This window comes from Lagopus muta, chromosome 4 (assembly GCF_023343835.1).
Source record: "Lagopus muta isolate bLagMut1 chromosome 4, bLagMut1 primary, whole genome shotgun sequence".
In the NCBI taxonomy this organism is placed as follows: Eukaryota; Metazoa; Chordata; class Aves; order Galliformes; family Phasianidae; genus Lagopus; species Lagopus muta.
The window spans coordinates 35,488,226-35,511,065 of NC_064436.1; the positions used below are offsets into that span (position 1 = coordinate 35,488,226).

Below are 22,840 nucleotides of genomic sequence, written 5' to 3' on the forward strand. Positions count from 1 at the left end.
TTTTACTCTAATTAATTTATCTCATGATCCAGTAACATAACTGCCAGTAGTCCAAATACCACAACATTCTGAATAAGCTACAGAATAAGTTAAATTTTTTCAGTAATTGCTATTTGATTTGCCTGCTATGCAATTATGACTTACGCTAACACATACTTTAAAGCATATATGAAACACATAGAATATTAGAACTTAGAAAAATTATTAGACTTAGAAAAATACTAAGAGACCCTTCAGAGATTTTTCAATTCCAAAACTTTTGTTTAAAAAAAGGGGGGGGGAAGGGGAGAGGGACGACTTCTTACTGTTTTGCTTGAGGAGTGAATGCTAGATTTTGCCATGGGTAGTTTAGGTTAGGCACAGCTGTAGGTATCAACACCATCCTAGAAGAAGAGTAGTGAGTCAGTGTAAACCAACATGTTAAAATTAGTTTCATTATACCATTTATGTTCAGTTAACTCTAATAAACATCAGACATATTAAAAGGTTTTATGTTAGCTACCTGTAAGAAAAGGCTTTCTCTTTATTTCTTTCTAGATTAAATTACAGCTGCCAATCAAGAATATTTTAAATTTGTTAAAAAAATTACCTTTAATAACAATCTTGTGTATCTGGTTCTTCATTGTATTTTCTTGTGAGACAAACACAGGTCTGTTATGAATGTTGCTATCATTCATAAAATGCTGGTATTCCTAAGCAGCTGCAAATCTGCAGTAAAAAGACAAATAAAAATATTTTATTGAGATATTACATGTTTTTTTTTTTTTTAAATCCCTCACTTATTAATATTTTCTCCTAGGTTTTGTCACAAAGGCTCACAGAAATAAGACTCGATCTCTTCCAATCATTTTCCCTTCCTTACCTACTAACACCCACTTCAGTAGGGAGCAGAAGTCACCCAGAGTTCTCTGGGGGAGTTGGCAGCAGGATAAAGTCTGTTTTGTTTAACAGTACCTGTCCACAGATCTTCATGCTTTTTAGACTTCTTTCATGAGTTGTCTATCAGACAGGCAAACGATTTCATATTTGTTTTTAATGTTTGGGAAAAGACATGCTGATGTGCAGAAGCTGTCTCTTGTATCATCTTTTATTCTGTGTACAAGAATAATTTTTTCCAGTGTTGTCTCTGGGAATTCTGCAAAAATAGAAAGAGCACTGAGCCATGTTCTGCCGTGGAAATCACAGAAGATAATTTTATTCTTTTAGTTTTACTCTTCAAGTACTCCTTCATCTAAGTATTTTCATAGATATATTGTGTAATGTGTACTCAGGAAACTCTGCATTGATACAGTAATTGTGCAGGACCTTAAGCAATCAGGTACAAAAATAAACTAATTTTTGAGGGTGATATATTCACACTTTCTGGAATGCCAGAAATCACTTTGCTATGACTAAAACTGATGTTTCAATTGATAACAATAGTCTACACAAAAGTCAATTGAAGAGCAGAAATAAACAAAATTCCTGAACTTGTCTGTATGTGATAGAAAAGCATGAAGATTAAAAATATAAACACAGAAGAACAAGGAGCAGTATGGCTTTTGTTGCTATAATTAAGCCATTTATAGTCCTCTGTGCTGAATGATAGCACACACTGTAACATGAGTTGAATAACTTTTGTTTGTAATTTGTTGCACAGTAAGTACTGCTGAGAAAATAGAAGGCAAAGGGAGCACACAAAATCAAGTTTGAGGTTAATTAATTCGAGTCCTTTGGCAGTCATTTGACTTGGTTTTATAAACTACACTGAAATAAATTAAAACCAGAACACAATCTGTGTGAAAGCTGAGAAGTAAAGGTAGATCTACCTATTATTATTATTGTTATTATAATATACACATACATGAACACATCACGTACAAGGAGGGCAGGCACAAACACTGACTTTACTCTCCTACTGCTAAAAACCCTGCAAGCTGGATGATGATGTAGCTTCTGATTTTAAGTAGATCACAGATGAGAGGCAGATGGATTAACTGAGATTTCAGGCAATATTAATGCATGCAATTAGGTTATGTTTTATAATTTAACAGAAACATATTCTTTCTTGTTGAACTACTGTTCTGTTCTGATTCTGTAGAGTTACATCTATAACCAGCTTTTTGGTGACATTCAATTGCAGATGCATCTTGCATCTCAAATACAAATACTGTAATGTAAGAATGCAAAATCTATTAATTTATTGAATGTCTTTTTTTTCACACTTCTTTTAGAAAATTCCTAATGTGTTTAGTTTGTTTTGTCTGAGAATTTGCCAAAGACCCTTTATATAATATCATCAAGTGTTTTTCTGTCTGAGAACAAGTCTGAACAAATGCATTCTTTGGCTAAAATAAACTACTGACATCCATGACAAACATAATATTACATGGCTCAGAGTAAAAGCTATGCAATCCATGTGGTTGTTTTCTGATTCTTTTAAACTGGATTGAATTATGTGGAAGATAAAAACATATCACTCATAAATTTTGCTCACTTGGGTAGAGGTAAAAACTAAATATTTATGCAGTCTGTACATACTTTGTTTTGGGGGTTAGAACTTACCAACTAAGCTGTAGCATCAGAAGTATCAGAAAAGTAATGTAGCTTCAGTGCAAGAAGCAAAATATATTCCTTACGTAAGGAATAAAGTTACCTGCTTTTGTGTATTACTGTATAAGAATGTTAGACATGCCAGAGTACTTCTTAGAAGCAGCTTAACCAAAGAATGCAAAATAAAGTAGTAGTACTTGAAACAAAAATTCATCTGCAGAGGGAAAAAAAGAGATTCAGAGTCCAGTAGGTAGGATAAATTATCTGAGACATGGAGCATCTTGGAGACTGGTTTTTTTTTTCTTCTCTTTTAAGCATCAGTGAGACTCCAAGGTGGCAAGAATGAGTTTGAAGGTACAGTGGAGGTTTATTTGAATGGAGTCTGGGGAGCAATCTGTGGCAGCCACTGGGACAATAATGATGCAACGGTCATATGTCGACAGCTTGCACTTGGGTAAGTTTTTGTCTGAGTGAAAATTAGTTGACATACTTTAATGACATTACAGTATAAAGGGGAATCTTTTGCTTCCTTCAATTATGTTGTATTTCAAAGAGGTCAGTGTGAAAATTAGTATTTTGTTTGAAAGCTGTATGTGGGATCTGAAAAGGAGTGAAGGGAAGGTAGATGCTGTACTTTCAAAGTAAAACAAGATGTGCTTTAGTAGACAACCAGATGTCCATGAGGAGAGAAATCTGAGGTCTGATCCTAATGTTGCGTATGTAAGTGTCAATTAAGAGTAGCTCTTTAAGTTACTGAATCTGTAAAAATGTAAATGTGGTCAGAATTTGCTTCTTCATGGCTTCTTGTTGCAGGAATATTCCCTATTCCCAGCACTGTGTTACTCTGGTAATAATCCATTATATTCTGCCAAAAGACAGCTGGGACTCATTTTAGATTTTGGGGAAATGGGGTATTTTTGTTGTGCTACCCTCATACAACTAGGTAATCTGTATGGTTTACTTCTAGTGTTACACATTGATAACTAAACCCAAAACCAGACAAATTTTGCGGCTTTACATTTTTTTTTTTACATTTTTACAAATGAATTTCACACAGATCACAGAATCACAGAATCACAGAATCACCCGGGTTGGAAGGGACCCCAAGGATCATGTAGTTCCAACCCCCCTGCCTAGCAGGGCCACCAAACATACATATTCAGATCAGGTTGCCCAGGACCCCGTCCAACCTGGCCTTAAACACATCCAAGGACGGGGCATCCACAACCTCCCTGGGCAGCCCGTTCCAGGGCCTAACCACTCTCCTAGTAAAGAACTTCCCCCTAACATCTAACCTAAATCTTCCCTCCTTCAACTTAAAACCATTTCCCCTAGTCCTGCTGTTGTCAGCCCTTTTGAAGAGTTTACTCCCCTCCTGGGTGTAGGTTCCCTTCAGGTATTGATAGGCTGCAATGAGGTCACCCCGCAGCCTTCTCTTCTCCAGGCTGAACAAGCCCAACTCCCTCAGCCTGTCCTCATAGGGGAGGTGCTCCAGCCCCCTAATCATCTTAGTCATTTGGTCATTCAGCTCTACATAATGCCTATAGCGATGCTGCAGTTGCTATAGTAAGGTGGAACTGAGGAAAAGAAGAAAATGTCCATATCCACAGGAAGTTTTAAAAACAAAATGCAATTTCAGCTTCTAGAAAATCCATGTCACCTAACCTAGGCAAAGATATTACTTGACTACCCTGCCACCTCACTACTCCATTCAGTTTGTAGCTTCTCAGTAAGCCCCAAAATAGAGCCCGTTTATTGCCTTTCCAGCATTCTTACAGTTACATACCAAAGGAGTGATTACATTTGCTACAAGCAGCAGGGGGCAAGTATACCATAGTTGCATTCTTAATGATTATATTACTTTTAGACTATTTAGACTGCAAGGCAGAACAAAAACTAAGCTGTTTTATAACATTCAATTCTAATTTGGACACACCATGCCAACTTAAAAAAATACGGGGATTAGATGGGATAAAAGTTCAGCCATCTGGAGGCTGTGATTTTGCTTATGACTTGAGCTGTCTACATGCAGTGTCCCCTTTCCTCATTTTAATTTATTTTTGCCATCCATACCCTACCTATACCATTCGGATAAACATTTCAGTTGAACAAGACCCTTATTAAAACAGTGTGAATGGCTCATTCTTTTCAATAGAAATGACTTGAATCTGAATCTAGGCCAAAAATACCCAAACAAAATGTAGTTGAAACTTTTATTTATGCCCTGTTGAGTGTTTGATAGAAATTTGGATCTGTATACCACAAGGTGAATTCAGTAGGTATTTCCAATGTTTTTCAGGTTCTTCCATTTTTCTGCTCCTTTTGCTTTTACAATACTTGGATGTTGTTTTTAATTTGTTTTTGTTGGGTATTAGATGGAAGATAAGAAGATTCAGAACAGTTTCTTTGGATTCAGTCTGGAAAGGAAAGAAAGCTATTTATAAATGTTCAGGGTGATGGATGGATGGATGGATGAACAGAGAGATGGGAATGGCTGAATGGACAATAATGGACGTGAGAATGAGCTAATGCAGTATGAGGTGATTTCACTGCCCCATGGTCATAACTATATATGCCATGCACATGTGCTGAGCAGTGACTAGTGTTAATGGAACAAAGGAGAGGAGAAAAATGAAGGGTCCTTGGCATTATCTGTCATGGAAGTATATCTGCAGTGGGATGATTCTACAGTTTACCTATGGAGTGTGGAAGGAACTGCTGTGCTGATTTTTGCTGTCAAGAACTGGGAGGAGTGTGGCTGGCCCTGCCAGGGCATAGGCCACTGTACTAAAATATCCCACAACTAAATGGCAAAATCTGGGTTACTCTGTAACTGCTTTGATCAGAAGACTGCCTTGAAATGTAAGAAAATGTGATGACTTTACACTGTTAAAGAATGCTCTTTCTTTTCTACCCCAAGGTTTTTATCTGAGAACCAGGAATGAATAGACTCAAATGTCCTACCTGATTATTTTTCTTACAGTGAAAAAGGCACATCCAAACACATACCATTTTCCGAACTGGGCCTTATTCCTGTCTACTGGAGTGAAGTGCGTTGTCGTGGTGATGAAGAAACTATACTGTTATGTGAAAAAGACATCTGGCAGGATGGAATATGTCCTCAAAACACAGCAGCTGCTGTTACATGTAGCTCTTCTCTAGGTAAAAAACAAAAAAACAAAATATAAGGTTTGGCTAACTCTTTACCTTATTTAAATGCAAGTAATAATAATCATTATAAAATTAGAAAAAGAAAACCTTTCTAGACTTTTTGGTCAGGAAATTAAACAGATTGACTCATAGCACCATTAACTACTTCAAATTTCTCTATGCTATGCAAGCTTCAACTAGCAGAACCACCTTTTACCATTCCATAATCATGATGCAAAATGTTGCTTTGAGATCCAGGTTGTGAGGAAGGGTGAAGCAGAAGTGGACCTCTGGCTGTAAAAGTAGGATTGTTTCCCCCACATTTTTACTTACTTTTTAAAAAATTATTATTATTAATTAATTATTATTATTATTTTCTTTGTTAGCTACAAAAGCAACATTTCAGTTTGTTAGCTTTTCATGAGCAACAGGGAGGGACATCAGTTTCATCCAGAAGCTAAACCTGACTTTGGTACAGAAGTGTCTGATGAGTGTTGACCTTACATTCTTTGAATGTGGCTGTCACTGCAAAAGGAAAAGTTTTGTCCTATTTATTGTATACACTTAAAACAACAGGTCTGAGGTCTCCTACCAGTAGATCGCTACATTACACAAGTCAATGATATTAACAGAAAAATGTATTAGAAGGCTTTTAAGATAGTTCAGATTATTTTAACTGACATGATAAACAGTATCTAAGTAGGCAGTTATGCTGTCAGATTTAAAATACTGCTGACTTTAAGGATGATTCTACTGGCAGTGCCATTCTCTTCAGTTGTAACCAAAACATGTTGTATGGCTGCTCCCAGCACTGTGCTTCCTTTCTTCCCTTACTTGCATTCCTATCCAAAAGTAGACATACTTATGTCCTACAGCTCCTCTATTCTTAAGGAATTTCAATAAATTACTTAAAAAACATAATTTTATTCTTAATTTAGAAAACTATAGTATAGGTGGAAGATGAATCCTTTTTAACCTAGGAAAGAAGAAGGAAACAATCATAGCAAAAGGAACAGTTTTGCCTAAGGAAATTGAAATTTATAAATTAGTAAAATTTACTCCTAGATCATAAGGTTTTCTTTCTGCTTATAGATATTTTCACTGGAAAAGCTTATTTAGCTCAGATAAATTTACAGAAGGCATTTTATCTTTGTCAGTAATGCTGAAAGGAAGCTTATCAGTTCTTTAGAGCCCAGGATATCTGAATTTAATTAAATCAGTCCTGAAGTTCAGCTGATTAGATGGAGTTTCCTGAAATTGCCTGTTTTGTAGGTTCTACGAGCAGTAGCCTTTTTAATGAATATAGTTTAATTAACTACAAAACAAAACAAAAAAAAACAACAAAACCCCCATATTTAGATTTCATACTGGTGAGATAGTATGATGGACTCAGAGAAATTCCCTCAATGTTTTTGTTTTTTTCAAGTCACAAAATAGCATTAATTGGTTGGAAAGCGTACACAAAAATTGAATCACACTGTGAATCATCCAAACGTTAGATATGATGAAACTTTAAAATAGCCTTTTAAATACAAAAGTGACTATTTTTTACATGGCTTTAAGCTGTTTCTATTATAGTTTTCTGCAGAAGTGATGCTTCCAAGAAAATCTCCTGCTGGACACATAAAGATTAATTTTTTGAAAAGGCCAAAACATGAAGGTGAAATTCTACCTCTGTGGAAACTAAATAATTTTTTGCCTCTTACTTACACATTTTGCTCCCTGGGATTAAGCTTATACAGAACTGACTTTGCCCTTACTGGTAGAAATGCAATTCCACTGCTAAATTATAGTATTTGGTCTTATGCTCCTAAGTGTCTGTGCACATTTTGACACTTAAGTAACTCAGATCAGCGTGGCTTCTTGTTTGTAAAGTATTTTTCATCTCCAGAGACTGGACCTTAGAAGAACAAATTTCTAGCAAGTTTAATTTCTTGTTTCCCATTGAATTAAAAAAACTAATTGTAGTTCTTGAGCAACATCACAGAAACCACTAAGCTGTCTTTTTTTTTTTTTTTTTTTTTTTTTTTTTTTTTTCCTTTGCAATCAGAATAACAAAATGACAATTTCCTATATTCCCTGTTTGATCATAGCCACTGTCTTTATTCCAATCCGGCTGGCTGGTGGGAACAAGGCTTACGAAGGAAGAGTAGAAGTCTACCATGCTGGCCAGTGGGGGACTGTCTGTGACGATCAGTGGGATGACGCAGATGCTGAAGTTGTCTGCCGGCAGCTTGGCCTTGGGTTTGTTTTACTACACATTTTCTACTCCAGCAGCAAAGCAAAATAGATAGTAAGACACATAGCCTAGAGTTTTCAAAAGATGCTCCTTTAAAATTGCACTAATACTTTAAAGCGTGAACAACACGCTTTCGGAAGGGTCAGGTACAGTGCCAGTACTTTCAAGTCTCTAGAACTTTGATCTATTGGATCCACTTCTCAGTGGCAAATGATATGGTATATGATGTAAATATGAAATAGTAAGATAGACAAAGGATCTTTCTTGGAATAAATTTTGAGTCTTTTGTGAACATTCACTACAATTATAGTAAAATTACAATCAAAAACCTTAGGTGAATATGAGGAGGTTGCTTTTGATATTGAAATCTTTACATCCATTCTACTGAAAAGTCTAACAGTCACTTTGCTTTGGAGCAAGAGCACTGCTTTGTCAGAAAGGATGTGCTTTTTGGTATGCCCATGAGAATCGAGGTTTAAGCCATAAGTCACAGAAAACTGTCAGTTTGCAAGGACAGAGTAGATACTAGTTTAAAGTTTTAACAGTTTGGATACTACTCAGCAAATAAGTATTCAGTACTTGAGAAAGATGCTGCAGAACTGGGAGGCAAAGAGGAGAACTGCTGCATCGGAGACAGAGAAGATGAGGACAATTGGGATGAAAAGCAGAAGAAAAATGAGGAGGTGAATGCAGAGAAGATACTACTCTGTAAAGCTAAGGAGGAATGGGGGATTACTTCTGAAACAAACTGGGATGAGAATTAAGCAGATCAGTGCAGAGAAGACTGGGAATGAACTCACCCACTCAACCCTGCTGAGATTACAGTGAATTAAAATAAGTGGCACTGAAGGTAGCAAGCTTTGTGGCATGAACAGGTGGCCCCCAGCATGTGCTCATTTTTTTAACCTGAAGCTGAGGCCATGGACTCCTGCTGGTTCCATCCAAACTAGCTCAAATAGCTGAGATTAGTACAGTGTTTACAAGGCTTTTAAACCTGCTCACGAACCATGTAGGAACCAGCGTGCTCCTCTGACATCATATTTCCATTTCTTTTCAAGTCTAGGGTTTATGTGTAAAAGACCACATTAAAAGAATTTTAAGACTACAGAGAAAGGCATTATATGTAGTAGCATCATGTAAATACTGTGCAATATCAGTTCAGCCCTCTTGTCTGTATGATTAAATATATGATCATCAGTTACACTTTTTTTTTTTTTCCTCCAACAGGAAACTTCCCTAATTTTATGCACCAAATAACTGGTGTTCATGGATTCATAGCTATTCAATATTTCTTTGACTCCTCATCATACAGAATGTTTTCAGGTGTTCATTAGTGCACAACCTTCAGTCCGTGCATAGAATAGTTATATAAGTACTTCTATATTCCTTACCTATTCAATTAGGAGTACCTTTTATAAAGCTTTTTCTGCTTTTGAAATATAATTGAACCACTATCAGTAATTGGGAAGTAATTAAACTGCCCTTAACATTTTTCTGTGGTAATGACAAATGTCAGGCAAAGTCAGCAAACACTGAAATGCTGATACTCAAGTTAAATGAAGATAACATCATATACAAGTAAATGTTCCCAAGTACTATCATCTTAAAAACTACTGGTAAACATGGCTTTCTGTTATAAGCCTGTAATATATATAAGGCATTACTGATTAAAACAAGTATCCTGAAAGAAGTTTCTTCAGTTCTTACTCAATTCTACAAATATTCAGAAGCACTGAGAACTCACAGGCCATATGTTGATACATTGAAAGATTGAGACGTGCTAGATTGGATAGCTAGATTTCAAATAAATATTACTCTTAGTGCATCCAATACATGTTATTTTCCTAGTTTACTATATAGTGACACACATTTACTAGTTAGAAAAGCGGCTATCTGTGAAATGTAAGAGATGGAGGTCTTGGCTCTTATTCCCATTACCTGCACTGCAAACTACAAGTCTTCAGTGAATAAATGCTACATATAGAAAGGCATGGCTAGTTAACAAACTAAAACAAAGAATGGTAAGGGCAATTAGGAAGACTTAGCAAAGCTCAGGGATCTACGAAATCTACTGAAATTCATCTTAGCATTTCTGGAGGAAAAAGAAACTGAGCAAGATCTATGTTAACACATTATTTAGAATTAGGAAGGTCTTTCTAAAGAATATGTCCAATTAAAAATCTTTCTCACACATATATGCACACACACATAAAAAATGCTAACTTCAGACTGAATTTACTGATGTGCCCTGATAAACCCCTGGAAGAAAGCCAAATGCGTTTTGCTAAAATGTCACTTGGGTGCTTGAGGACATTTCTGTTTTCCTCCACTGTTTCTCTGATGTGATTGCAGATTACAACTCTTCTCCATACTGAGTAAATATGACTTGTTTGTTGATATTTTCCACATACTCAACCACTTGAAGAAGGCATCTGATCATCAGAGAAACAGCCTAAAAGTTCAATTTTTTTCAAAACTGACCAAGCACTTTAGCTTAACAACGTTAGAAACAAATGTATTTTAAATATATATGAATGCAAATTGTAGTATTTAATGTTCCTTTCCCATTTGTGGTTTTATTTGCTGGGAACTAATAATCTACACAGCATCCACCAGAGTACTCACTTCCTTTTTTTATACAGAACTTTTTTCCTGGTCCTAATTTAACTTTTTAGAGCCTATTATTGTTGCTGTTTTTCTCACACCCTTGTTACTGTTAATTAAGAATTTGCATTATTGTAAATTTAGTACTATCTTCCTTTAAACAAGAAATAAAAGAGATGGAATAGACTTACACAAAGCAATAGAAATGAAACCCATGCCTATCTAAATCTATATATGGATCAATAAAGTGCCACCTTAAAAACATGAATTAACACAACTTCCATTTAAAAAAATGACAGCAATGGAGAATTCTAACACTCTACTGTAAAAGCCTCTAAAGAGTTTGAATGACTACATTCTGAAACAAAACAGCCAAGATCTGACACATTTTCAGTAGAAACTGAATATGCCTTTCCTGCTAGGTGCTATGTAACAATATATGGCTGGTTGCAGAAAACATATTTTTTGTAACTATTACTTTATAGTCCCATGACCAGACTGTACCTTAAACTAGTCCTTTAGAAAGGTAATTCATTGTAGCCTAGTTGAAAAAGAAGACAGATACTGGAAACACTCCTACAAAAACTAAACTGGTTATATGTACAGAGAAACCATCCAGTGAAAGGAAAACAATCCATGTGTTTCAAAACATATATGAAAGACACAGTGCTTTTCCAAACAGAAAAGGAAAAATCATGACAGCTCAACAACTGTTGAACACTGTATAATTTCTGTAATGCTGAAATAATGGACTGTCTTCAATTCATGTAGGTTTTTGTGTTCAGAATTCCCTACGCCGACATAAACAACAAACACAAGGACAGTCATTGGTCTGCCTTTTGTTTTTATTTCTACGATAAACTTCATGCCATTGTCAAGTCACTTGAAATCTTAGCCATGTTTTTTAAATTACAGAGTGTAGAACAATTGAGTTTATCTGCGTCATCTAAGTATTTGAGATTTGTTTAATGTGCTTCTGAGGCCAGCAAAGTAAGTCACCGAAGAAATAGGATTACCATGTATACACATTAAATGAAAATTACAATTAGAACCCTCATAGCCATTTGTAAAGCTATAATCCCTCCTAGGAATGGAGTTCTTAAAAATGAAAAGATAGAAAAGGAAAATGAAGTAAAAATGAAAGAATAGGATTTGATTTCATAATCATATTGGAACTGTGGAAATGTTGCAGTGGTACTTTCAAGTTCAGCTGGTGCAGAACTTCAGCTCATAATGAAGTTGGCTGTAGAAGCACACTGTAGTGCAGATGTAACACAGGCTGCAGTCAGTTACCCCTGCAGTACATTTTCAGGAAGTCCCATTTACTATTTTAGAAGCCAGATATGTAACATTTTAGCTGTTTCCATTGCCTCCAAGACCCTAGCTTGCATGTACTTGCTTTACAGCATTCACTATCTTTTGACAGGGGTGCTGCCAAGGCATGGAGCCAGGCTTACTTTGGAGAAGGCTCAGGCCTTGTGCTGCTGGATGAAGTGCAATGTACAGGAAATGAGCTATCTATAGAACAGTGTCCAAAAAGCTCCTGGAGGGAACACAACTGCGACCACAAAGAAGATGCTGGTGTTTCCTGTACACCTCTCACAGGTAGTTCAATTACCAATAAACACACAAGAAAATACACACACACAGTGACAAATGCAGAATTGACAGCACTGGAAAGAGAGTTTTTGAAGTTTGCAGATGCATAAAACCTCACAGTAATAATACATTGTAGCAGTATCAAAAGGAGTCTGCTGTTGCCTGTGGAAATTTTACAGGTATAGAAAATGTCATTATTTAACACTAAGCCTTGGTTCCTTTGCAACACTCTAACTGCTACTTACTGTGCAGTGCATGCTTTAACTGTGTGTTGTTTCTATCAGCATAAAAGCAATGAGAAATAACAATATATAAAGAAGATAAGTTGTATGTATAAACAATGAAACCACATAATTAGAGCCTATTTCTGTGAACTTGACATGTAATGAGGACTCGGAGATCAAAATCTTGCACTGAATCGGCTTTGTTACTCAGCACTTTACAACAACCTGGGTGCATCATGGCATCTTACACATCTTTTCATTGAATGGCATCTAGTGAACAGCACAGATATAGTAGTTTAATATTGTAATGAGCTGCAGTAAATGTAGTGATTCTCATTTTATTTCAGAACAGTAACTGGACCTCAGAAAAACTAATTCTTATTTTTGTTTTTCCTTGCTTGTTAATGACACAGATGGTGCATTAAGGCTAACAGGTGGGAAAGGCAGTCATGAGGGACGCCTGGAGGTCTATTATTCTGGGCAGTGGGGCACAATCTGCGATGATGGGTGGACAGAGCTGAATACACAGGTGGCTTGCCGGCAGCTTGGATTTAAGTAAGATTATTTGATATCAGATATCTGACTCTTTGACTTGATGATGATGGTAGATATTTACGTGAATCCTATATTCTTCAAGAGTCTCTCTTTTCTTTTTAATATTAGCTGAGTGCTTCACAGAAAGTACTGAGTTAAAATGCATTAAAATCTGCTTCCCTCAGTCTCCATTGCATATTTATGGCCTCAATTTAGTTAGAGCAAAAAGATTCAACTCAGTCTGTAATTCAGCAGTCTTCATTCACTGAGTTCCTTCCACTCGTGTTTTTTGGCTAACCAATCTATAGAGAAAAAATGACTTACTGTATTCTAGTTTGCCTATGAAAGTTTGATTATTCAAAATCTTTGCTCATGAAACAGTCAGTAAAAATCAGATAGACTTTCAGTGTATAAATCCTTCTGGACCTAGCTCAAAAACCTCCCACAGTCCTGAGACACTATTAAGTATTGACTAACATATTTCAGAAAGCAGTCATTTCATACTGTGTTTAAAAAAATACACTCACTACATAATTGTTATCTTGCCTTCACATTCAAAAAAGTCCAAACATTCAAATATTTATGATATTAAGAACATGATTTAAGTACCAAAGTGAGTGAGACAGATGTATGTTTGAGGCCTTAATCAACGGTAATATATCCCAAAGTCTGCATTAATGTAACAGTAATTCTTCAAAAATACAGGTTACCAGAGAAGAAATATGTAGTGTTCTCATTCATTTTAATGCTAACCAAACCTGCTCAATCATGGTTATTACTCTCCATTGTTGATCTTGAGAAATCTTTATTTGTCAACAAATCATTTATTTCCTTTCTAGTGCTGAAGTATTACATGCCCTCTGACCAAAACATACACATATTTGTTGCATAGGTATGGAAAAAGTGCTCCTGAGAGCTCCTCAGAAGGAAACTCTGGTCCCATCTGGTTGGATGATGTCAGCTGCTCTGGGAAGGAAACAGACCTTCTGCAGTGCTCAAGGAGAGAGTGGGGAAAGCATGACTGCAGCCATCAGGAGGATGTCAGACTCATTTGCCATCCAGATAACAACAGCCATAAACTCTCACTTGGTAAGGCGTCCCTTTGGTAACATCACAATGTGAGCATTGCTATAGGCAGGTATTCCAGAGAAGTATAGTGAACTTAAGGGTGCTCAAAATCTTACTGTTTAGCAGGTGTTATGCAAAGACAGATGAGGAAGGGAAAAAGTTCACTTTTCTCTTGAAGATCGTAAGTAATCAGGCTTTGTTTAAAGGAACATAAACAGCCAGAACAGTAACGATCAGCATGCATTTCTAAATTAGCAAATGCAGATTCCAGAGATAATGTTCTCTAAATCTTTTTCTTCATTGGATTTTACATCTAATTCGCCCTTTCTAATGGTATACTGCTTTGCACTCAGCACTCTCCAAGTTCTAAGGAACTGCCCCATGTTATAGGAAATTGGAGAGGAACCCGTGCATTGAAAAATATAAATCAATATTATATTCCTCTATAGCCTTATGTTAAGGCAGTCTGAGAAAAGACATAGAGAGAAGGAACGTAAGTTCAGAGAGAATGAGAAGAAATGGTGAGAAGTATGAAAATCTTTCTATATTACTTCGGTCTGTCATTTGGATTGTGCCAGGGGAAGTAGCCCCCAGTTTCTAATGTAGACAGAACGATACTAAACAGATCAAAAATCCAAACACCACATTAAAAAGCTGACTATGTTGTATGAAGAAAGAATGAAAAGACAGATAAGAAATCAGAAGTAACTAATTACATAGAGGTATTACGGATCAAAATACGTACACAAGAATTCCAAAGATTTCTAAATCCACATATAGATAATTAAACAAGAATTACAGCTATCAGACATGTAAAATAAAAGGCTAGAACAATTCGGTTACTCATCTATTCTGACAATCAGCTTCTCTTTCTTCCTTTTTTTTTTTAATTTGATGCATACAGATTTTGTAACTTGTCAGTATGTAAACTTTGACAAAGTTGTTGCCAATATTCTTTGAAATTTGTATATTTTCGTTGATTTTGGAGTTACAATTAACTAGGAAACTAGTGGAATGAGATTCACTGCTTCTACTGAAACCTAATGAACTTGTATGCCTGATTTCTTGAAGTTCCTTGGAAATTATTGACTGAAGGTTTATTTTGCAAATTAAGGCATGGATTTACTGCACAACATTGCTACCTGTTCTTACAACAATCAGCACTTCCACATGCACTTTTATTCTCTTTCCTTTTTTTTTTTTTTTTTTTTCCTGATCTTTTCCTTTACAGCCTTTTGACCTGTAAGAATCCAATGAATGTTTTATATTGCAGTTCCGTTATGTATTTGATAATGATGATGTATCATATTTTGTACAAAAGATTCCCCTGACCAAAAATAACAGGAATTCAGATTATCATGGCTGTCTTTACGGATGCAAACCATCTGTGCTGCTTTGCTTAAGTTTCTATGAAATACAGTCTTAGCTGAAGGAGGTCCAGTTCAGTTAAATGCATCCATATGGTAGCATTCTCACGTCTCCCATTACCAGACAATCATATTAGTTTTGTGCTCATAAATATATCTATGCTAAAATACAAGCAGATGAGATAACAGCAAATCAGATATAATGTATCACGAATATCTCATGTCTCCAGCTGGGTCATGTAATACACACCTAAATCATATTCTTCTAGAATAACTTACTTGTCATGAAGAGGGAGTATCTAACTCTTCCTGACTGGACAAGAGACAAGGACTCTATCGTTGCCCCACACTTTCTAGCACTTGCATAAAAGCATTTTTTCTTCCTCTAAGGATGAAATCGGTTGAAAAACATGGGTAGATTATATAATTTGGGTAGATTATATAAAATACAGACATTAAGGGGTGCTCAAAATGCAATATGCCATGAAAATGACAACATCTGTTTAGTAAATAATATCCTGATGTATAGGATATTGTATGTAACTGAACAGAAAGTTGGTGAAGCATATACTTGTAACTGTTCGGGTAGTATGAACGCCAATATGAACAATATGCTTTAAATTACATTTGAAGCAAAACTACTTTAATTTTATTTTATAATCTTCCTGCATTCAGTCAGCAAATTAAGTCAGATTTAACTGGCTCTGCACCAGAGTAAGGTTTGGTATGCAAAAGTTATTTATACCTTAAATTAATTAGAATCCAATTTCAAAAAATGATGTATCAAAATACTCTTACTTAAGAGAAAGATTATTATTTTTTTCATCCTTACAGGGTTAGACAAGAGTAGGAACAGGTTAAAAGAATGTGGAACAGGTTTCCAAATTTTCAAAACAAGGAAGTCTAATTAGAATCTTAAGGATTATAAAGTGTGACACAGAAGAAGATTCAGAATGTGATTCCTTCACTTAAAGAGTACAAAGAGACATCAAAGGAATTTGTAACTCTTTTAAGGATTCTTGCATTGCCAGCATGCTATAAAGTAGTCTTAATGGAAAGGAGAATCAAATACGTACTTTGCTTAATGATTCAAAACTTAACTGCAGGCCAAGAACTGAACAACCCACAGTCAATTAAGTCTGACTAATCCACAAGTGAGAATTCGTATTATAAGCATATCTGAATAAGCAATCAGTTTAAAATGCTAGAAAAATAATCACACTGTAGTCTGTAATAACATGCTGTAGATCATTATGCTGTCATAAAAAACATGCTACACAGCACATGTAACAAGTAAGTAGTAACTGAAGCGCAACACAGTGCTGTACTTTTTTTGCTGAGATTGTGGTAAGATGTGTGGCAGCAACCAGTTTGAGAATGGATTTATGAACTACAGTATAGTTGAATTCATCCACAAAGATTCTGCAAGGGAAATGTGTCCCATGAATGCCTAGCAGATGAAAGATACCTCAGGTGACTTTGCTGTTACGAGGAAAATTGTTCTGTGACTACTGTGGTGAAGTTATGCATTATGCCCTACGCACTATAAAGTTCAAAGCACAGAGATTACAATAATTCACATTATTTTATAATTTGTACTGACTGCTTCCTTTTGTCAGCCAGGGAAAAGTAAATGACTAACGGCTGACATAAGGCTTACTGAACATCAGTTGACTCTGTGTACTCATTGTGATGGAAATAACTTAAAAGTACTCATTCTTGTTTCTGTTGTTATGGGTTAACAGCTGTAATTTATTCCCAGGTCCTCCCATCAGGCTGATGGATGGTGAGAGTAAGAAGGAAGGACGTGTAGAGATTTTTTTCAATGGTCAGTGGGGCACAATTTGTGATGATGGATGGTCTGATAAGGATGCAGCTGTAGTTTGTCGACAGCTTGGCTACAAGTAAGAAAATCTTTTGAGCTGTTCCTTGACTTATAGATTTGCTATATCTAACAACGTTGTGCAACTAAATATCACCAAATTGTGCCTGCTTGCATAACAGATCTCTTTTAAAATTTGTCTGTTTGGCATAATTATAGAAAAGCTTATTTGTACCATTAGCATAACAAAATAGACTATGTCTTAAAATTTTCACTAACTAGCAAAACTGAAAAAATGAATCTTGAGGCTCAAAGGCATATCAGTGATGGGCAACTAAAATGCAACTTAATGCTAGTTATGAAAATAATTTTATCACAAGTCAAGTTACTTAAGCTGTTGAATAAATAATATTTTTATTTGTTACTTATGGTGCTACATATCTGTAGGATACAAACACGTTGCACACAATTCATTTTTTTATCCCTTGGTTGCACTCATGTAACAAAATTTTGTTCAGTGTTTCTATACTGTGCTCCTTCCCACTCAAATTGCACTTACTTTACTTCTTTCATCTTCAGTTTTCAGATTCCTAAACACTTTTAAAAAGAATGAAATTTCTACTTTGGAGAAATTAAGGGAACTAATATCAACATCTAGATCAACATGGAGGGTTACATATTGTGTGAACTATGCAGATTCTCTCTTCCACTTCTGCTTTTATGTCAGTTTTGTATTTTACCATACCTAAAAGACAATTTTTGTTCATACAGAAGTTTTCATACTGAATCACCTTTAATCAACAACTCAAAACTGAAGGTACCTGACCAGTGCTTTAGTGATATGCTGTAACAGTAAATGTAATCAAAACAAACAAACAAAAAAACAACCAAAAGCACAGAGGAAATTAAAATGCCTTTTTCATTACTTTAATGAATAAAAAAAAAGTATGCAGAACCTAGATGTGGCTTATGACAATTTTCTGAAGCTGTCTGGAATTTAGCTAAATTCTCATGGATAATGTTTGCATTGTTTCAAAGAGCTCTACATATGTTCACATTGAAAGCTATAATTTTGCATGTTGCAAATATTTTATCATTTGTGAGCCTTAATGATGACTTCTAAATCAATACTTTCCAATATAACAGTTATTTATTTATTTTACTGAAGCATAACAACAGGTCTCTGTCCACTGTCACCAGGTGTGGATATGATTTCAGCATTTATTAAGATTTAGGTGCACCAGCTACTCATTTCCCCATTCCATGGGGTTTTTCCTGCATTTCCTGATCTGTGTAAACTTGATGTAGCTTGGAAATTTGATAAAATTGTTATACAAATGATTGACTTCATCCTACAATAATCTGAATAGCTTCATTTAATATATGAATAGATCTGATGGGACAAAACCCCCTCTAATTAAAACCAACTCAAAATATAGGAGCCACTCTAAGTCACAACACTCAATGAACATTTTTTTTTATGAATCATATTTATCACAGTTATCTCAGGTTGGAAGGGATCCACAAGGATACCTAAGAGCAGTAAAGATAACAGCTGAAGGACTAACATATAAGTAGCAGGACTAATATGAGTGGAAAGATTTCCAGAACACTGGTGAAACATTTTCTTTGAGTGTATCTGTAAAGGAATCTGAACTTAGGAAATACGAACCAAGCTTTTTCTAATGAAGTTTGTGCAACTGAATATTATCAATTTATGCCTCTTCACATAATGTGCCTTTCAAAAGTTGTGTGTTTGGTATTCTTAAGGAAAACAAAACAAAACAAAACAAAAACCACAACATATTTATGCTATAACTACTAGCACACTGCATCTTCAAAACAATGAAACCTGACGTGTATTATCTCCTACCAAATCATTCATTTAGTCTGCTCTATCCTCAGCCTCTCTGGCTGTATATTTCTCCCACAAGTTATCAGACTCAATCATTTATCCCTACCTTCTCCTTTCAAGCCTTCCCAAAGACAGATAATTGTCTAAATTCTGAATTTCTGTCATGTAAGAGACCAAGGCCTTAAGATTATAGGATACAACAGAATACATTTCCTGAAGGGCTTAGGAGAAACACATTTTTGAAACATAAAATTAGGTTCCACAAATTGGTAAATCTTGTTGGAAATGGATCTTGGCAGCCCTGTCTTTAGACAGTTGCATTTCACAATAGTGACTACACTATTACGTGCAATGATGAGCTGGAATTGCTTCTGGGCCTGGGAGTTCATGAACAAAGCTCTTCATTAAAATTCAAATTATATTCAGTGATGACTTGACCGTTTCTAAGCACAATTTGGGCTTTTAGGTTCACATGTCTGAGCTAGGAGTTGATTAATGTTGCTTGTTTACATTACGATTTTTTCCCAGGAGGAACTCACAAAGTGCCTAATGCTGATGTTAACATCAGTTTTCATTAAGACTGATCACAGAACTAAACATTATAATTCAACTCCCTTTATAATGCTGTTTAATTCCCAAGTTTGGGGAATCTTGAACATACTTAGCCTTGCATCACATTCCATGGGAAAAAAAAAACCCCACAAATTTATTATTACAAATGGGAGAAAAGACTGTCTTAGAATAGAAGACTTACGTAAACAAAGAGTAAAGATTGCAAATATGGGACTAAGTTTTTCCTGCATATCAGAGGCTAGCTGTACATTTATTTTATGAAATCCTGCTTTGGAAAATTCTTAGCTACTTATTAGTGTTCATTTATGAGGATGAAGCAGGAGAAACTCTGAGTTGGCAAAATCACTATGTTCAAAGCAATGCCAGTTTTAAAGATGCCTCATTAAGCTAGTTTGTCAAACAGGATTAATATTAGAAAAACACAGTATAAAGAACATCAGAAAAAAAAAATTCTTGGAAACATGAAAAGAATAGCAGCCTAATATAAGTAATATTTGTAGCAGGTTAAATGCTAAGAGAATACGCACCTTTTCTGAAGTACTTTCTAGTAGGAGATCAGTTTAGCATACAAAGGAGTATTTTAATAGAGTGAGCAAAGAGAAAAATAAGGTTTTAGAATCCTTTGCATTTTTATAAGTAACTGTGCCAATAAAACCAAACCTTCTTCATTTACATCAAGCTTATAAGAACATACTTTCCCATTCACACTCCACCCCAAATAAATAAATATCCTGCCTTAGTGCTCCAAAAATTGTCTACTACAGAAAAATAAGTACTCTAGGGAAGTTGGTTCTCTGAATTAATCAACTAGATTTCTTAATTAGCAGCATTATTAACAGTGATAATAATTCAGCTTAGCCTAAGTATAACGTGGTGATTTACAACGAAGTAGTTTTCAATATCCTGAGCAATTTTAGAGCCATGCCCTAGGGCAGAAACTTGGTATTTTGACACAGAAATACCTAAACCAGCCAAGATTTTGCAATATGTGCTTGTGCTGTCCCAGCATTTTTTAATAATGTACATGGACAGATCAGCTACCCATGAGTCTGAGGGAGTAAAACATTTTTCATCCAACATTTTATTTGTCATTAGAGTATCCTTCACAAAAAGAAAATATCTGGACCAAGAGACGCATTGCTTGTGATTGACAAGTTAAATCATACTAAACTCATTAGGCAAAGATTGACCTATACTGGTTTCAAAGTCAGTTAAGGCTTTGGATTAACTGGTAAATACATAGTGGCCTGGGAAATTAAAAAATGTCTAAGGACAGTTGACTTTGTGGTATCATCTCTGTTAGCTGGATTGCTATGTTTGCATGCTTCCCTTTCCTGGTTTTGTATAATTCATGAATTCTAAGTAACATTTCCTACTTAGAAATCCTATGCCCTTCAGTATGTGGTAAAGAAATCCAAACAGGCAAGGCTTTCTATGCGCAAGTTCAAAAAAGGAGGAAGAGTGAATTATGACATGTTCTATGTTATGAATTATATGAATATAGGCAATTGAGGTTGATTCAGCCACATTTCCAGAGCGAAGAAACTTTGTAAGTGGTATGACTCATCAAAATTTCTCCCCAACAAAGCATCCCTAGCTGATGAAAGTACATAACTCATAGAATCATATCAACTCTTTATGGCATTTTGCACATATCTTCCTCAACAATGCAGGTATGAAAAAAGATATAAAAATGGAGATGTAGAAATAACTTATTTTCTTGCCTAATACACCTTCATCATTAAACTCTCTCCTCTGGCATTTCATTGTACTTGCAGTTATCCTTCTGTATACACAGAGGCACTGTCCTGTTATTTGGAATTCAGCATATGAAATCACAACAGAATATCAGTAAAGCTCTTAACTGATACATAATCTTTTAATTCAGACGCACCTAAAGCAAACTGCCCAATTCTCTGCAGATAGCTGGGTTGTTTCCCACTGGTAGTTCTTTCTTACTCTCAGAACATATGCAACAAAACTGCTGTCAAGATATTATGAAGCGTATTCTAAATACTTAAAACGAAACAGCTATCACAAAAGTCACCGAATGAAATAAATACATGCACAGTTCATAGTTCTTTCTTTCTGTTTGCTCATTTTTGAACTGCTTGTTCACTCGTTCATTTGGATAAAAGGTTGATTATTCAGAAAAGGTCATTCATACAGCAGATTGCAGTCATTGCTGAAGCTACACGGCACTATATACAATCTGTAAAGATCAGAACTTCAAACCACAATCAAATGTCTTAGACTGACATTTAAGTATTTGATATTTATCCTTATACAAGCATAGAATTATTTGTAAAGTGCCTTGAAGCATGTGTATTAAAGTGCTACTGTCTTGGTTTTGGCTGGGATAGAGTTAATTTTCTTCATAGTGGTTGGAAGGATGCCATGTTTTGGATTCAGGAGAAGAAACAATGCTGACAGCACACAGACATTTTAGTTGTTGCTTACACTAAGTCAAGGGCATTTTAGGTTCTCACACTGCCATGACAGCTTGTTTTACCTTCTTTTGATTCTGCCTCCCATCCTACTGTGGGAATTTGGAGTGAATGGCTGCATGGTGCTGAACTGCCAGGTTAAACTGCAAGTACCAAGTACTTATGATGATTAGGCTGAACCTTCCCAAAATATTGACATTTTAAATTCTTAGACATTCTGGGGAAGAAACTATGCTTGAGAATAAGAGCAGAAATTATTGGTTAGTACAAACTTAAGAAATACCAAGGAGTCTCTATAGCATCTCAGTGTATCAACTTACCTGCATTAACTACAGATACAGTCACAAAAAGTTGGTGAAGCAGCTGGGGCTTTTCTGCCTGCTTTATGAGGCGCTTGGGACAAAAGTCAGTCAACTGTGCTTTGGGAAAACAGATTGCACACAGTCAATCCATGTTTCTTGCAATGCAGAAAATATTCACATTTCTGCAGTTCCCTTCCTTTCTTTGCCTGTAATTGCATACTTCCCAGTCATAAGTAAGCTTTTCACACTTATTCAGCTGTCAATTAATTGCTATTTTTGTAGAATAATCGAAAAAAAAAAAAAAAAGTTGTTACATCCTTGTCTATCTGCATATGTCCAATGTGAGTGAGATACAATGAAGTTTTGTAGAAAGAAATTAACCAACCTTACTTGGTTTGTATGGCCTCAAAGGATCCAACCCTTTCCTTCCTTTCCTTTTCCCTTCTCCCTTCTTCTCCCTTCTTCCCTCTCCCTCCCTCCTTCCTTCCCTCCCTTCCTCCAACTACAGGAACACACTTAAAAAA

The 22,840-nt window shown here is 35.6% G+C and overlaps 1 protein-coding gene across 1 annotated transcript in view; it reads left to right on the forward strand.

Moving 5' to 3' along the window:
• The window catches only part of PRSS12 (serine protease 12), a 45,223-nt gene that overhangs the window by 7,987 nt on the left and 14,396 nt on the right, over positions 1-22,840 (forward strand). The window contains exons 2-8 of the mRNA XM_048941865.1: positions 2,848-2,986; positions 5,516-5,694; positions 7,776-7,926; positions 11,952-12,130; positions 12,762-12,903; positions 13,775-13,971; positions 17,080-17,221. Coding sequence (XP_048797822.1) covers positions 2,848-2,986; positions 5,516-5,694; positions 7,776-7,926; positions 11,952-12,130; positions 12,762-12,903; positions 13,775-13,971; positions 17,080-17,221 — 1,129 coding nt within the window. The remainder of the gene's footprint in view (positions 1-2,847; positions 2,987-5,515; positions 5,695-7,775; positions 7,927-11,951; positions 12,131-12,761; positions 12,904-13,774; positions 13,972-17,079; positions 17,222-22,840) is intronic.